This window comes from Phasianus colchicus, chromosome 12 (assembly GCF_987193195.1).
Source record: "Phasianus colchicus chromosome 12, bPhaCol1.hap1.1, whole genome shotgun sequence".
In the NCBI taxonomy this organism is placed as follows: Eukaryota; Metazoa; Chordata; class Aves; order Galliformes; family Phasianidae; genus Phasianus; species Phasianus colchicus.
This window is the reverse complement of record NC_143447.1, coordinates 4,004,591-4,022,232: the sequence shown is the minus strand read 5'-3', so window position 1 is coordinate 4,022,232 and position 17,642 is coordinate 4,004,591. Positions and strand designations below refer to the sequence as shown.

At 43.2% G+C, this 17,642-nt stretch overlaps 1 protein-coding gene across 1 annotated transcript; it reads left to right on the top strand.

Annotated features, from left to right (window-relative positions):
- Positions 1–2,969: 2,969 nt before the first annotated feature.
- On the top strand, positions 2,970–15,736 carry CRABP1 (cellular retinoic acid binding protein 1). Its single transcript, XM_031588018.2, has 4 exons — positions 2,970–3,139; positions 3,471–3,649; positions 6,387–6,500; positions 15,420–15,736. The coding sequence occupies exons 1-4, from the start codon at positions 3,070–3,072 to the stop codon at positions 15,468–15,470; spliced, it is 414 nt and encodes a 137-aa protein (XP_031443878.1). The 5' UTR covers positions 2,970–3,069; the 3' UTR covers positions 15,471–15,736.
- The last annotated feature ends 1,906 nt before the right edge of the window (positions 15,737–17,642 follow it).

Here is a 17,642-nt window from a genome sequence, read left to right as displayed (position 1 = left end):
GTTTCTGTATCAATCTAAGAGAGGACTCATACAATCCCAATATTTTCATACAATGGAAAATAGAAAAGAAAAAAAATCCCACGTGTTTTACTCACTGAAAGTTCACTGTCTTAAGGACCTGGAATGTAAGAGTTGTTCTGCTTTTAAACTTCTGTTGGAGTGAAGTGAGGCTCTTTATGAGATTGCAATTCAACTCCTGCTGACTTTTTAAATGAATTAGTAAATGCAGAAGAATGAGGGAATATTTTTGAAATAGAATGGGAAAACAAACTATATAAAGAGAAGATGCATGCAGGAAGGATAACATGGAAGAATGTAGGTGATTAATTCAATTACTTCATATATATGAAGAACTTTTGATGACATACCTCAAGGAAAATATTTGCTCTGGAAATACGTGGTCCTGCCTCCAGCCCTGTGCTAACAGCAGTGACCCTGAGTCTCAGAGGCACAATTCTGTGCGCTTGAATTTTGGGGTCTAATTCTAAAGAGCTGCTGAACCCAGCCTGTAGCACTAGAAGGAAAGCTGCCCTATGTGTAATAAGGTGTGAACATGTGCATATTGTCAGACAACACCAGTTAGACACCCAAGAATGTACTGTGTCGGTGAGTTGGTAACTCATAGTCTTTAGACAAGATTGTAAACTAAATAAAAATGTAGTTTGACTTAGATGTACTTGAGCTGAGTAGCTCAATGTGCTGACCTTGCAGAAGAGAGCCTTTGCCACCTGCAGGCTTTTGTTCTTTCTAGCTTGCCACACTTTCTAAATGAAGGGTATTCTGAAGGTTCTCTCCTGGCCAACATGAGGCAGGTCGGTGGCCACAGTCCAACACCTTGAAAACTGGTCCTACCTCTGAGAAACACCTTCACAGCCAACGTCTCCTGGAATCCTCCTTGTTCAGATCAGCAGTGGAAATTAAGTGGTCCTTTAAAGACCAAAATGCTGCCCTTCAAATCTTCTGGACCAATTTATTTTCTTAGGTAGACACAGATGGCTCCTACTCAGTTTTGCTGCACTTGCTTATTATTATTATATCTCTGTCCTGCAGATGCTGCATTGCTTCCACTGGGGTCCACGTGTACTTATTTGTGGGGTTCTGGAAGCAAGCCTGGATTATGGCAGTATGCTTTCAGTGGTGTAACTGGCAAGCTGAAACTGAGGCACTCTGCAGGGGGTTTCAGCACTGCTTTTAGCAATACACAGATTTGGTGCCGGCTCATTGGGCCTGCAGCTTTTTGTTCATAAGATTTGAGCCCACCTGCCATGGAGATATCATTTCTGTGTCTGCTCTGTGACTTTTTTTTCCCTGCTGTTTTTATTATTATTATTATTACTGGTAATTGTGAGTCTTGTGTGGTTTGCTTTTTGTTTGTTTGTTGTTTTGTTTTGTTTTGCATTTCCTTTTTTGGGGGGTGGATGCATTTAATTTTGTTTTAATTTTGAGGTGACTGGAAATCTTCAAACAAATTTTTTCAGGTGGAGAATCTCTTCTCATTTACTACAAAACAAGAAGTGCCTTATGCCTGGATTTGGTTTGTTTCTTTGTTTTTCTAGAGGAAATTGATTTGGAAACAGATATTTCCCACCAAAATTTTCATTTTTTGGAAAAAAAGACATTTTTCCATTAGAATATGTCAGATACAGAGCTGTGCCAGGTCTCCAGGGTGTCCTAAAAAGATGAGGAAAAAATTCAGTAAAAAAAGAATGACTGCTAATAGAGAAATATTTGGTTCTGCCCTACAGTTCTGCCTTACTGGAGAAAAGCTTTTCCTGGGGTGGAAAATGAGAACAAATTTCACTCTGCAGAAACTGCAGAACCCTTCCTGCCAGATGGCTGCAGTAAGTCCCAGATCTGCACATTTTCCAGGGGTGAACACATTTTAGACATACCTCAAGGAACCAGCTCGTCATTTCACAGAGGCAGTGAAACAAGTGACGAATGGCTGTGAATGCAGCATGGAGCCAGCTCAGCAAAGGGCTTCCTATCATTAAAATACATCTGCCTCCGTTCTGAGTGGGAAATCACAGCCCTCTGAATCTTAGAGTATTTCCTTATGCACAATAGCAGCAGAACTGGTCCATGTGTCTTAACCCATCAAATCCTGCTCCTCTTAATCATGTGGATAAATCAGCTGCAGTGAGGAACTTCAGTCCAGCACCTCTGGCCCGAAACTGGGGGATTCCAAGCAATGGAACTGATCATGACAATGCAGCGAGGCGCAGATGGGTGCTCACAGCTACAGCATGCTGATGTTTATTTAGAACAGCGGGACGAGGCTTGGTGCGCTTCTCCACGAATCGCTGTGACCACAACATGCCCCGCTCCTCGGGATGCAGGTGGAACGCCATGCAGCCCCTCGGCTCTATCCTCTGCCTGCAGCCGGGCGATGCAGTGGCTCTGACTACAGAAGTGTACGGGCTTTGCACGTGTCGCTGTCCCTCGCCCTGCTCGGGCTCGGATCGGTGCGGGCACGGCTCCAACCGCCTGCCCTGCGCAGGGCCGTGCCCCCTCTGCACCCCTTTGGTGGAGCCGTCCGCGTTAGCGGTTCTGGGGACGCGCTCACCCCGGGTTCCAGAGCTGGCACAGGTGTGCCCGGACAGCTCGGGCACAGGGTGTGATGGTGTGCTTCGGCACCTCGGCCCAGCGAGGCTGGGAACGGTACACCCTGAGCCCCCAGATTCCTCTCCCATTTGCGTCGTTCTCCGTTTTCCCCCGGCTGCCTCTGGGCTCTGTCATCGAGTCCTCGGCGCCCAGCGGCTGGAAGAGTGGCAATCGGGCGGCCCAAGGAGGTCTGCGGAGGAGGGAGGGATGGAGGGATGGATGGATGGATGGATGGATGGATGGATGGATGGATGGATGGAAGGCTGCGAAGACGGACAGACGGAAGGCTGGGAGGAGGGACGGCAGCCTGGCGGCGTGCGCCGCTCCCAGGGGAAGGGCTGGGGGCCGGCTGGGGACCGGTGGGTGTGACCCGCTCTCCCCTCCACCGCCGCGGTCCGCCCCGCTCACACGGTGCCCGAGCCGCAGAGCGAGCAGCATCGTCGCGTCCTCGCCGCCCGCCCCGCCATGCCCAACTTCGCCGGCACCTGGAAGATGAGGAGCAGCGAGAATTTCGACGAGCTCCTTAAGGCGCTGGGTGAGCTCGGGGCTGGCGGGCGGGCTGGGGCGACGAAGCGACGGGAGGGAAGCGGGGCGGCCAGAGCGGCGCGGTGCCCGGTGCCCGGTGCCGCCCGGGAAGGCTCGGGGCTGCGGCGCGGGGAAAGCTGCGAGCCCTGCCCGGGGATCGCGGGGCGGTCTCACCTGCGAGAGCCGGCTGCCCTGCCCGGGGATCTGCCGCACCGCTCTGCCCGGAGCCGCGGCTTCTCCGCGCGGGGCTGCAGCGCTGCCTTTCGGCCCCCCGCCCCGAGCCGGACTGGTGCTGGGCGAGCTGGCGAACTCAAGTTCTGCTTCCTCCCCGCTTCGCCCAGGTGTCAACGCCATGCTCAGGAAGGTGGCGGTGGCGGCCGCCTCCAAACCCCACGTGGAGATCCGCCAGGACGGGGACCAGTTCTACATCAAAACTTCCACCACTGTCCGCACCACGGAGATCAACTTCAAAATCGGGGAGAGCTTTGAGGAGGAGACGGTGGATGGCCGAAAATGCAGGGTAAGAGGAGAGCTATGAGTACGGTGTGTGTGTGTGTGTGTGTGTGCGCACGCTGAGAGGTGCAGACCTGCTGCTCCGGCCGTGAGAGCCACTGTGTCTGCCCAGCTTCCGTACCAAACTCCTCTTAGATGGGATTAACACATCTGCTGTCCTCCACCTTCTTCCTCCTGGAAATGCTGAGGGGGGGTCTTGGTGATTGCAGCTCACCTCAGCCAACACCTGCACATGGCATGCAGGACAGAGCAAAGCTGAAATCTGAAGGTAACGGAGCATGACAGGTGTTGAGGGCATAGTTGAGTATCTGCTTGCCAGCTCCCAGCCAGCCAGGCTTTTGTCTAGCTCTCTTTGCCTCCATCTCTCTTAAAGACCTCATCCACAGTGAAGGCTCTCCCTGGTCCCCCCTCCTTGGTGTGGACATGGGGAGCACTGGAATGAGAGACACCTCAAGAGTCAGGATTTAGTGCACAAACTTGGCATAACTGTTTTCCAAAACTCAGTTGGACAAGTTCACAAGCAGTTCACATTGGTTATTTTGGGCTGAAATTATCTGTCATTCCTTTGCAAATTTACGTTTTCAGATTGCTGGTTGGATAAATCTTTAGCAATGTAGGACAGAATTCCAGACAGAGTTACACTAGCTACAGTTATGCCATCTCCTTATACAGAAGTGCACCAGAGGGAGTGTTTGGGGTTTGATTCTCTGTGTAAGCCCCTGAACCTGTACCCTTTGTAAGCCACTTCGATGGCTGTGGAGGGGATATAATATTGTTAAGTCAGCAGGATGTGATCCTGGCTTCGCCCAGGATCTGATGTAGGTGCATGGGATTGAGTGTACTGGAGAACTGGACTCTGATCAGTGCTGTCTTTCAAAAAAAAGTTAACAAATGATGAGTATGTAATCCTTTACCCAAGTACTTGACTCACTGACATTTATAAGACTGCCTGAGAAAGGTGTGTGAGTAAAGAGTAGAAATGTCCCAAATAAAGAATATGGTTTTTATAATAGGCTGTGGTGGTGCAACAGCCTATTAACCAAGCTGTAATCTCTGCTGATTCTTGGGCCAGCTGCTGAAGCTGTTTGAACAACTGAAAAATCAGAGTAAACTTCATATCTGCAGTGCAATTGTTGTGAATTTAAGATTTTGACAAAGAGAGGCAGATATTGGAAGATGGTGAATACTTAAATCAACACTCTTCATCTCCAGGATGAGTTATCATATATTTAACAGTTTGTTCAGGAAATGTTGCTGGCTGTTAATTTGTCTTGCTCAGCAAAAGTAGTTTTTTCATGTATAATTCATACACAATAAATGTGACCTGCTTTCTAGAGGAGGATTTATTGCTGCAGATGGAAAAACAATAATTATGGCTGTAAGCTTTGCAGGTTAGAAAAATCTGAAAGAAACGTTTTTTGTGAAGTGTAAATTTTTTCCATGTGTTGTGAAATTATTTATAGTTCAGACTCAGGAATTAGTTGTACTGTTGGATATATATAGCCAAGATGTGGCTGTGGAGCAGAAATTGACAAATAATACAAAATAATACTTCAGAATATAATTTGCAATACCTGGCAAAATTGCTAACTGGTGATAGGCTGTGATACACTTCATGGAGATGGAGGGTTTTGTTCTGCCAACTAACTTGATCCATTGTTCATAAAACAAAGAGGAGTCCAGTGCAGTTCAGTGAAAGGCATAGCTTCTATAACTGCCACTTGAGGAGGCTTGTTGGCTTAAAAACCTATTGTTTTGGAATAAATATATAAAGTGAACAGCTAATTTTAGATCAAAGGATGGGTTTTGTTTTTAAATGTTTTCTCCCTCAGAATGTCTGGGGAGTGTTAACTCCATTTTATGCCTACATATGTGCACACGTTTGTATATAATCATGGACTAATGAATGTCTCCCATGTGCTAGTTGTAAAGCAATTACTCACACATTCATTACAGGGCATCCTTCTGCACAGCTGTTCCATTGCCCCATAGAATAATAGTTCAGTGCTAGAATGAAAAGCAACAGAAAGTCAAGGCTTGCCTATTTGTGAAAGCTAAACAAAATCCTATATTTTCTTAACTTGTTTTTCTGTGGTTTCATAATCATTATTCAAATGCTTTGAAAAAAGCCCGAGGGTATTTTCAATCACCAGACCTAGAGCCTTAAAAAAGAAATATCACAAACACTGGAATTCTGACCAAGTTCCTGTAATGGAGCTGTAGCTGTGATTTATTCAGGGTTGTTAGTGCAATATCTGCTTAACATACAGTTAACTTGGCTCGGTGCCACACAGCATGGAAGGTTATAAGTGGCAAATGCTGCATTATTTATCACCACAAAATGATACACAGTGCTCTTGATGCTTTTACTCTGAGGGGACAAGTAATATGTCACATCAAACCACATGAGCCAAGGTATTTGGGCACTATATTATCACATGTTTCTAAACAATGGTTTTCAACATCAAGCCATTCATGAAAACGGCTTTTGAGTTTGGAAACAAGTGCTGATTTACACCGAAAAGACACATCTACAATTACTTTGCTATTATATATTTATTAAAATAAATCCTTACAACTTAATTTTGATTTCATCACTTTCCACTGATGTCTGTTTCCTTTGCCTTTATCTGTGTTGTACTCCTTTACAGCAGTTGTTCTCACTACTGCTCATTGTTGTCTCTCTGCTTCATGCTGCTGGAGAATATAATTAATGCTATTCCTAATGGTTTTCTTGCCTGCAGAGTTTGGCCACTTGGGAGAATGAAAACAAGATCTATTGCAAACAAACTCTTATTGAGGGAGATGGTCCTAAAACATACTGGACTCGAGAATTAGCTAATGATGAGCTGATTTTGGTAAGAACCTCTAACCCAACCAATGCATGCACCGTGTTAACAGCTTTTTGTTGCTTACTACTTTTTTAAATCTATCTGGAAAAAAACTGCCATTTTCATAATTCTCTGCAGTACGATTCACACATCAAATCTTTTCCTTTCTTTTTCGTATTTTTTTTCTTTAAGAAAAAATGCAAATTTATGCAGATTCTCTTGCATTTCGTTGCTATATCTTTCACCATGTTTTTACTGGTGGAATAATCATAAGTGGGCCACTTCTGCTCTCTATGTCCGCAGTAACACCAAAGAATTTGTTTGATTTATTGCAGATTTTCTCTGGTGAGAGCGAGATCAAAGCATTTGACCTCATTTCTGGAGAACCTCCTTTTTATAAGCATGTGTTTAATGTGATGCTTCTCATACACAGGCACATGGTGTACAGGAGACATGTGGCATGTTGTTGGTATGCTCTAATCTCATTCTGTTTATGAAGAACCACAATTCCTTCCCAATCTTTGCCACTACCCCCTGTTCCTTGACCATCTCTCAATCCAGTTCAGAGCTGCCCTCATGAGTTTGCTACAAATATGCACGTTTACACATTTGCTGTCAGCCAACATCCCCCCACTCCTTTGTGACCTTCCATATGGCAGCAGGGTTACTTCAAGCATTTGCAGTAGCACCTCTGCAACTGCCTCTCCATTCATGCCATGAATCACGAGCAGTTTCTTTATTTATATTGTACTTACTTCTGTTAGAGTTGAATTTGCTCTAATGTATATTTCCCTAGGAATCCATCTACATTGATTAATTAAATAACATCCAGAACTGAATATAGACACAATTTTTCTAAGTTACATGTAACACAGTTCACCTCAAGTTCAGAATCTTTTATTTTGCATATTCTTTCAAGTGAATTCTGGATAAATCAGTTGGCTGAGCAGTTGTGCCTCATTGGTTTGGGCATGGAAGAGATGCTGCTGGAGCAACAAGTAAGAAAACATCAAACAGGGAATTCTCATTTCAGGTTATCAGACTAATTAAACTCCTGCAATTTAAAAAACAAACAACCTCTCAAACGCTTCTCTAAAGCAGTTGGAGCTCTGTTTTTAGTAGTGCATATGAAACAAAAACAGGACCCAAACCTAGCCAAGTATAAATAGAAAGCTTTTAAAGTATTACTGTTATTCCTGACTTCTTGGAACTGTTCATCCATCCCTTATGAGAAAGAGTATGTTGGTAACGAGGTGGAACTGTTTTTTGCTGAAAGAATACTGTAATTCTGGACCATTTATTTTGAACTAATCACTGATATTCTTTATATCATCCCAAAAGTTAAGGAGGCAAAGTACTCTGATTCTGCTTCATCTTTAACGTACCAAATAAAATGAATTCTCACCTTTAACTTTTTCAGCTTTCTAAAACATTTTTGTAGTTTATTACTTTAACAATAAACTAGTGAGGCAGCTGTTAAGGAAAGTTCAAGCAAAAAAAGCAGTTCAAAGCAAAGCAGGAAAGGCAATCATAACACATTTCTCTCCTGGAATCAGCAACATGAACGTACCCAGCTGGGGTAGAAGAGTGAGGCTGGTCAAGAAAGCAGAGCAGTACAAAGATTACAAAGCCATCTAGCTTTTTTTTTTTTTCCTGCATATTCAGTCTGTTGAGCTTTTCTGAATTAATTCTTTTTCAGATTAGGATGTACATTAGAAAAAACTCCTCCTTATTAGTATTTTCAGTTATGGGACCACTAACAACTTCTGAGAAGTGATTTTTACTGGTTCATTTCATTGCGCATTCTTTCTAATCTGCATATATCTGTTTTCAACTTTCTGCCATTGTGTATTATCTATATTGAAGAATCTAAATAATATTCCTAACATTTATTTTTGCAAATATTGATGAAGCCACCTCTTAGAAGAACCTTCCTTTTGCTAGGCTAAGTCACTCGGGCCCTTCAACATCAAACAAGTTACCTTTGAATCATTCTTTCGGTGCTTCTAGAACCCCTTCTAATTTATCTATTTCCTTTCTAACCTATGGATGCCAGAATCACACGTGCTATTGTGCCATCAGTCATACTAGCACCTGATACTTCATCTCCCCATTCTTACCTAAAGACTTTCTTAATTAGTTTTTGGAAACTCATGCTCTGCTGATTGTGATCCCAGGTAATTTTCCTGCCTTTTGATTCCTCAGACTGATCCCTTTCTCCTTGCCTGCAAGCTGGGATTATGTTTTGGTAGGGTTTGGCCATTGTGAAAACATAATGTTTGCTTCCAAGTGGTTGAGATCATTCTCCCTGTTTTTCACTATTTAACGTGGTATGCAGTTCCAGTCTTCTGCCTCCTTTCTGAAGCGCAATGGCCTATTTTGCTTTGTTAAATATTAGGCCAATACTTAGTCCTCAAGACATAAAATTTCAAGTCCCTTAATGTCCAAATCTTTTAAATGCATGAGTCAGGATGATCAAAATCTTCTGACAGCCTGAAGCTCAGTAATGAGGTGTTCCTAAGAGTAATTATAGTGAGTGTGAGGTCTCTGCTTCATTTGGAGAAGTTAAGATCGCCAAAATGAATCCATGTGGGAAGCTTTGTGTTTGAAAGAAGACAGAAGGGGGTAAGGGAAGCTCAAGTTTTCTTTCCTGTAGCCCCAGTTTTGGAATATTCCATCCAGACCATTCTCTTTAAAGGCTAAACTGCTCATAGAGTTTGCATGAGGTGCGTCTCTTGGCTATGATGGGAAGCAAAGTAGGAGTGGGAGCTTTTAGTGGGAAATTTTGGGATCCCTTTTGAGCTTTTGTCTCTCAAGTGTGTTTGCATTCATCGTCTTTTCAGGGTTTAATTTAGATTATTTTATCTCATGCTGAGAAATCCTCCTTGTGTCTGAGTCTGTAGACTTGCTTCCTCCAAACTGAGATCACAGTGAGAAGAGATCTGTCATTGTATTCCACCCTCTTTCTCCTTTGATGATCCCAGCTATTTTAAGGATCCTTAGGGCCCAAAATTCACACTCATGCAGTTTGGCTCCCTGTATCAATTCAAATATTTAACAGTCCTCATCTTCACACTTCTCAAACCCTACTTACCTAAGAAATATTTTCTCATCCTTCACGGGGAGATCCTGTGATGTAGCAGTTTAATAACTCTGTAAAGCTCATACTTCTCACACCCTCTGCTCCTGCTTCTCCAGCCAAAGAATTCTTTCAAGAAGTCATCATTCTTCTTCCTAGCTATGAATGCATTTGCAGCAGAAATCAATAAAACTCATATGCTGTGTGCAAAAAGTTGCAGTAAGGAATCTAAACTGTGTTAGACTTCTCAGGCATTAATGCAAAATAGGCTTGAGGCAATGGGTAAGGAGTGAGGAATGAGTTTTACTCTGCTAATAGCAGCTGCATAAATCTTGGTGCTTTGCTGCATAATTTTTAGTCTAATGTGCTACATGGCTTAGGGGGTCCATTAGATAATGACATTTTCCAAGTGGATGTGTTTTTCTTTCCAACGCAGCGTGTTCAATAAAATGCATTTATTATCACATATTAAAAAAAAAAAAACAACAAACAAATCAGTGTTGAATTGTTATGACTACCATAGATCTAAAATAGAAACCTTATTACTGTGCAATTATCAGTCTTTTCTGGATTGAGTCAGAAGATTTTTCTTGGGTTCTTCAAAGATATTCCCCTGAAGCAGTATGATGGTCTTTCATGGCACATCATGTCCTCTGATACGTAGATGCTGGGAACAAACTATTCAGTTAGCAAAAGTTTCCTTTAATTTCAGGTGCCAGTTATGTTCACCTTTACTTCTCCTGAACTGCTTGCAGCATGGGGAATGAGATGACTCTTATTAGTACCATAAATAATATTTGGCTTGTAGTATGGGAGATGTAGATCTTAAGTCCCACTGGAAGAGTCCTCTTAGCAGAGTGAGGGATTTATGACCAAGCTCTGCTTTATAAAAAAGGTGCTGCAAACGTGCAAGAACATTGCAACTGCTTTCATCACTGATGTTAATGATAATCTCATCTGACGTACTTGCCAGGATGGCAGTGCTGCATTTTTAGAAGTAGCAAATAATCCAGGTTAAACAAGGAATATTCAGGCAAAGGAAGATGACAAGGATAGATCCCCATCAAAGTCCAGATTTGCTTGTTGTGACTGTATCTTTAGACTTCATTGGACGTCAGGTCTATAAAACATAGACATCCTTGTTTACAACTCAACTCGGAAGCAACTTCAATTAGCACTTGGGCAATCAAGACTGGAATCTAACACAAAAAGTATGTATTTCATTTTCCTGTCTGAAAAGTAAGATCTGGGATTTAGGCTATTCTAACATCTTTTTCCATCCCTTTTCTTTTATAGTCATTAATGTTTTTGCTCTTGCTGTGTGTTTTAATCAGGGATGCTAATGAGCTATCAATCACTTGTGTAAGTCAGAACAAAAGGTCTGCTCTTACAAAGTTAAAGGATGCTGCTTCTGAATGCTAGCTGTTCAAATGAGAAACATTTATATTTTTACTTTATCTGCTTCAGTGCTTTCATAGCTGCTCATGCCTCTGTAGATTTTAATTTAATCTATAACACAAACATTTTAAAGTGGATGGTTACTGAAGAGGATCTTTAAAAACGGCCTTAGACCACATTTGACACAGTTCATGTATCACACAGGGGTTCTCAGAATCAATTATAGCAAGGGTCAAAGATCAGCACATTAGGGGGAGTTCAAGCATGGTTTGTGTTCTCCTTTTCCTTCCCAGAACAAAACATGACATGGTTGATTAAAACTGGTGAACTGTGGAGCCTAGATGAGTGAGTGAACATTTTTAAATGATGTTGTTGGATTCTAAAGTTAAACATAGCAGGTGAGAGGTGCAGATTTGGATCTGTATTTTTCAGCTGAATGCTGAGATTTGTGATGTGCCTAAACCTTGTATCAAACAGTGTTAAACTCCCTCAGTAGTTTAAGCTGGTTTTTTTGGAAGTTTTGGAAGAATTATCTTAAACATAATCAGTTATCAAAAGGAGGGACACCTCATGGAGGTCACTGGGGGTTTTTGCTGCTGACCTCACTAAAAGCAGCCTTGGTAAAAGTTCTAAGACCTGTAATCATGCACACATATGTGTTGCATTTACCTAGTGCTTTACTCTAGTATTTACCCTGAGGAGATTTAGAAGGGGAACTTGCAGACCTGCAGCCCTTGCTCACTAGTTCAGCTTGATCTGAGGCATGTCCCAAACACACAAGCAGAGAAGCCATAGCTGTCTATATGGTGGATGCATCTGACCCTGTGGATAGCCTTGTGTAATATCAGCTGCAGCTTAGATGGTTGCTGGGAACTGACTTAAAAAACTATGTTCTTATCTGTGCCATTCATTTGCTGCATTACTCTGAGGCAACTGTATAATACAGCAGTTCTCAAATACAGATACCTTGATGAATGACCTGATTTTGCATAGTCTTGTCCTGCAGAAAGTGAAGTTGTATGCTGCGTAGCTTGTTAGTAGCATCCGAGCTTGAAAGTGAGGGCTGCATCTTCTGTGACTATGTTCCCAAAACAATCAATCTCCTTGAAAGACTATGGGACTCAAGAGGAGAAAGGAAATATACGATATGGCTTTCTTGTGAAGATTTATATTTTTATGCTGTATAACTTTAGTTTATCATCGTGGATGAAGTGTCATCATCTGGAGATTTATAGATACTTTCATCTTGTTAGGGAGCATTGCTTCTGTGAGTGTACACATGGAAGTCTGCATGTGCAAAGCCTTTTCTGGTGATGGAACGTGCTGTTCATTTGTGTAGCATCTTCTCCATTTATTTGCTGATGTTTTCCCTCTCTTTGTAAGAGGTGGCTCTGCAGATCGGTCAGGCATGAGCAGAGAATGGGATTTTTGCACACACACAGGCAGAAGTGATCTTTCCCAGGTGATTGCCCCAGTGGTTTTCCTGGTTGTACTGTCTGCTCCACGTATCACAAAGGTTCCACAGGAAATGTTTGAAAAGAAGGCCTTTACAAAGCAGATTGACTCGTACAATAATATACACTGCCCTGTAATTTTCATGTAGTCTCTAATGATGTCAGCACTCATGAAACCTTGAGTGAACTGGAACAGATGAATCTGTTGGATTATCCCCTTGTGCAGCACTTTCTTTGCAGTGCCCTTTTGGACTCTTTTAGCCACAAATTATGACAAGCTAAGTGAAGAAAACTTTTCTGTAATTTACAATCCTCTGTAAATTGCACATTTAAAATCCTGTTTTAGATATAGACAGAAGCCTTGTAGCATTTTGTAAGATTAGTGAGTTCTTTGCAATCTGATGGGAGTGAGGTGTTTGAAAATCCTGCATCTTCTCATTAGTTTGAATTTAGCTTGGTAGTGTTGCACTCCTTTGAGATGATCTGGTGAAATTTCACCACCAGTTAGTTAGGATTACTCTCTCTGCTTATTATGAAGTTCTACTCCTTTCAGTCATGGAAGTCCGTAAAGTCTGCTTGTTGTGACAGGAGCTAGTGCTTCATTCCACTCTAGAGTTGGACACATAAATACTAAGTTTACCCCTGAACAGAAGGATAGAAGTGTGAAGGATGTAAGAATAACAGCCTTTTGTTTTGGATCTTCCCCTGCACTTGGGCCCAGCTGTTCATTAGACTTTTCTGTGATTAACCACAAGAAAAGGAATGCAGCAAGTTTGAATATGTTCCTCTTTGCATGGCTTAGCAACATGGAGTTTTATCAACAATGCTTGCAAGTTACATTAAGATAGGGAAACTCCTTTTACATAAGTCTACATTTAAACCATGTACATAACAATGACAATCACAACCATTTCTTTATGCACTCCAGCATGGAAATAAGAGCAGTGAGGACCCAAACTTCACTATGCTTAGCAGTGCCTGATTGTACCACAGGAAGGCAATCACTGTCAGTGACTTTCTAGTCTACACAAAATCTCAAGCTCTGCATGGTCTTGATTCTGACTGCCTTTCTCTGGGAAAGCTCCTGCTAAAGTAGTTGCATGTTTGTGTATAATTTTGGAGATGCCAGAGGAAGCCAAAGTGAGGGTGTTTGCAGCTGCTGCTGTGGACAGTAGGGCACTGCTGCATCCTTTAGTGTTCATTTTCAGACATTTTCATGTGGAAGTTAAAAATGTATATAAAGATTAATATGATCAGCTCTTCTTATGCATGAAAACAAAGCCTGTATCTTTGTCATTTCTCACCATCCAAAATACTAAAAGGCTTTTTTCCTCAGTAAAGTGAATAAAATATGTGCCAGAGGCAGTTTCAAAGCCAAATCCTTGTGAAGAAATACTGGCCAAAGCAAGCATAGGAAGCATTAAAACAAATAAAGTCCAGCTGAATTTTCATAACACTCTGGGGTAGGTCTTAATTATATTTTTCAGTGAGACATTGGCAGTTATTACAGCCAAGCATCCCATCTCACAGCTTGTTAGCAGTGAGCTTGGAGCTGGCGATGTCAGTGTAGCTGAGCATTTATGCTTGTAGCTCTTTTGCAGGCAGTATTTCCTCATTCTTGGATGCTTATTTCCTTTATGTTTAATTGCTTGCTTTGATTCTAGCCTAAAGGCATGAAGTTACATAAAATGATTTTGTGTTTAGGTGGCTTTCTGAGGCAGCTGCCACAATCTCTGTCATGCCTAAATGTCCTAATAATCCGTAGTGCAAGATGACTGCTGTAGACTTACCTTCTAAGTGCAGTACTACAGAGTGATTTAAAAAAAAAAATAACACAGGCTTTCAGATGCATATCTAAAACTCTGTTTCTGATTCTATTACACCACATAGCACCAACTCTAGTAAGTGGAAAATCCAAGTATGCTGAGGCACTGAATCTGGCATGAGAATTAGGATGAACATAGAATCAGTGAATATCCCAAGTTAGAAGGGACCCATAAGGATCACTGAGTCCAACTCCTGGCTCCACACAGGACCACCCAAAAATCAGTCCATGTGTCTGAGAGCATTAAACAGACACTTCCTGAATTCTGGCAAGCTGGGTGCCATGACTGCTGCCCTGGGCAGCCTGTTCAGTCCCTGACTGCCCTCTCAGTGAAGAACATTTTCCTGATCCCCAACCTGACCCTCCCCTGTTGCAGCTTTATGCCGTTCCCTTGGGTTCTGTTGCTGGTCACTGAAGAGTAAATTAGCCCCTGCTCCAATGGGAATCAAGCATAGTCTGTATTAAGTCAACGACTCTCAGATATGTAGTGATCAAGCATTTGTGAGATTTCACAGTTTTTGTCACGTGAAATGAGTTCCATCTCCACTACATTTTTGTCCATCATATGGCCTCATTTCAGACCCCTACCTAGCTAACTAATTCACTGGTTAAAGTCAGTGTATCCTGGAAGGAGGCTGTGATTGACGCTGCCCACATTACATCTTGAGAGAGAAGGTTTCAGTAGCCAAGCATGGTGTGTCAACATCTCGCAGCAGTGCTACATTCACAGGTTGTTCTTATACACTCACCAACATTGCTTCACTGGCTTCATTTGAACTACTCTGATTTACACCTGCAAATATCATAGAATACCTTTTTAACGTGCCATCCAGTCTGATTGCACCCCCAGCATTTCCAGTTCAAAGCGTTGCAATTGTTTCTAAATATAACAGCAGTGCATTCCAAATTCTTTTTCTTTTCTCATGTTTATTTATGAACGCATGCCAAGAAACTATGGAAGGAGGGAATTTCTGAGTCATTTATCATTCTGACAAAATTCATGGTGCCTGGGAAAAGAGGTCACCTGCAGTGCATTTCTTGTCCAAAATGATTCCTTTCTTTAGTTTCATCTGTCAAAAGACATAGGAAATTGTATTTCTGTAGATGTACTATAGTAAAAGTAACTTTAAAAATGATGTTCAGTGTTTACTGGTTCCATTTGTTCTGATTGATTTCTTTTTCTTTTGCAGACCTTTGGTGCTGATGATGTTGTGTGCACAAGAATTTATGTAAGAGAGTAAAAACATCCATTTCCTTGTCACCTGGGATGAAGTGGAGAGCTGTGGAAAGCCCCAGTAGAATGAGTATTTGTGTGTGCTGTTACTAATGCGGTGTTGTATGTGACCGTGTGTGTTATATCTGAATCTGTATCCTGTTAAGTGTATTTTACTTTATTTTTCATCACAGATGTTACTCCTTTCTCACTTTTATGCGGTCATTTTTTTTTGCGTCTGCTTTGTATTCTGTAGTTGTCATTTGCAATGGTTTTACCAATTATTAAACTTATTGGGCATAACTCACAGCTGATTTGGGGTGTTTTTAATAGCAAACCCAGCAGTGCTTTGAAAAGGAATCATAGAATCATAGAATCATAGAAGCACAAAGTTGGAAACGACCTACAAAATCATCCAGTCCAACTGTCTTCTCATTACCATTGCTACCACAAGCACTAAACCAGATCTCGCAGCTCCTCATCCAGGCGCCTCTTGAACACTGCCAGGGATGGCGACTCCACCACCTCCCTGTGCAGCCATTCCAGTGCCTGACCACTCTCTGGGAGAAAAAGTTCTTCCTCATGTCTAACCTAAATCTCCTCTGGTACAACTTGCGGCCATTTCCCCGGGTCCTGTTTGTTGCCTGGGAAAAGAGGCCAAACCCCTCCTCACCACAACCTCCATTCAAGAAGTTGTAGAGTGCAGTCAGGTCTCCCCTGAATCTCCCCTTCTCCAGACTAAACAATCCCAGCTCCCTCAGCCGCTCCTCACAGGACTTGTGCTCCAGACCCCTCACCAGTTTCGTTGCCCTTCTCTGGACACGCTCCAGGGCCTCAATGTCTTTCCTGTAGTGAGCCCAAAACTGAACACAGCACTCGAGGTGCGGCCTCACCAGTGCTGAGCACAGGAGATGATCACCTCCCTGCTCCTGCTGGCCACGCTATTTCTAATGCAGGCCAGGATGGCATTGGCCCTTTTGGCCACCTGGGCACACTGCTGGCTCATGTTCAGCCGAGCATCAACCAGCACCCCCAGATCTCTTTCCTCTTCCCAGTCAACCAGCCACTCGTCCCCAAGCCTATAATGCTGCATGGGGTTGTTGTGGCCAAAGTGCAGGACCCGGTACTTGTCCTTGTTGAACCTCATCCCATTCACCTCAGCCCAGCAATCCAGCTTATCTAGATCCTTCTGAAGGGCCTCCCTACCCTCAGGCAGATCCGCATCACCTCCCAGCTTGGTGTCATCTGCAAACTTACTGAGGGTACACTCAATCCCTTCATCTAGGTCATCAATAAAGATATTAAACAAGATGGGCCCCAGCATCAACCCATGGGGGACACCACTTGAAACAGGTCGCCAGCTGGACTTCACTCCATTAACCACCACCCGTTGGGCACAGCCCTCCAGCCAGTTTCTTACCCAAAGCAGTGTGTACCTGTCCAGGCCACGGGCAGCCAGTTTCCCCAGAAGAATACTGTGAGAGACCGTGTCAAACGCTTTGCTGAAGTCTAGGTAGACAACATCAACAGCCTTTCCCTCATTTACCAGGCTGGTCACCCAGTCATAGAAGGAGATGAGGTTGGTCAAGCACGACCTGCCTTTCATGAACCCGTGCTGGCTGGGCCTGATCCCCTGGACACCACTCACATGCCGTGCGATCTCACCCAAGATGATTCACTCCATTACTTTCCCTGGTACCGAGGTCAGGCTGACAGGCCTATAGTTCCCCAGATCCTCCTTATGGTCCTTGAAGATCGGAGTCACATCAGCAAGCCTCCAATCCTCTGGGACCTCTCCAGTTAACCAGGAGCACTCACAGATGGCCAAGAGCGGCTCAGCAATCACCCCGCCAGCTCCCTCAGCACCCAAGGGTGTAGACCATCCGGTGCCATGGACTTGTGACAGTCCAGATGGAGGAGGAGCTCTCTGTCTGTCTCCACCTGAATCGCTGGGGGTGTTTTCTGAGTAGCGAAACACCAGATCAGGGCGTAAAATGCCCAGAGGATAACTGGTCTGGCTATTAAAGGCAGATGTAAAGAAGGCATTGAGGACCTCAGCCTTCTCCTTGTCCTCAGTGGCCACATTCCCTGCTGCATCAAGTATAGGATGAGAGTTATCCTTGGTTCTTCTCTTGCCATTGATATATTTATAAAAGGATTTTTTATTGTCTTTTACTGCAGTGGCCAATCTGAGTTCAAG

Bases quoted from the DNA above. Each gene is read 5' to 3' on its own strand.
- CRABP1 (XM_031588018.2), top strand. From the start codon at position 3,070: ATGCCCAACTTCGCCGGCACCTGGAAGATGAGGAGCAGCGAGAATTTC. The intron at 3,140-3,470 runs GTGAGCTCGGGG...CGCTTCGCCCAG, and splicing joins CGAGCTCCTTAAGGCGCTGG to GTGTCAACGCCATGCTCAGG. The intron at 6,501-15,419 runs GTAAGAACCTCT...TTTCTTTTGCAG, and splicing joins CTAATGATGAGCTGATTTTG to ACCTTTGGTGCTGATGATGT.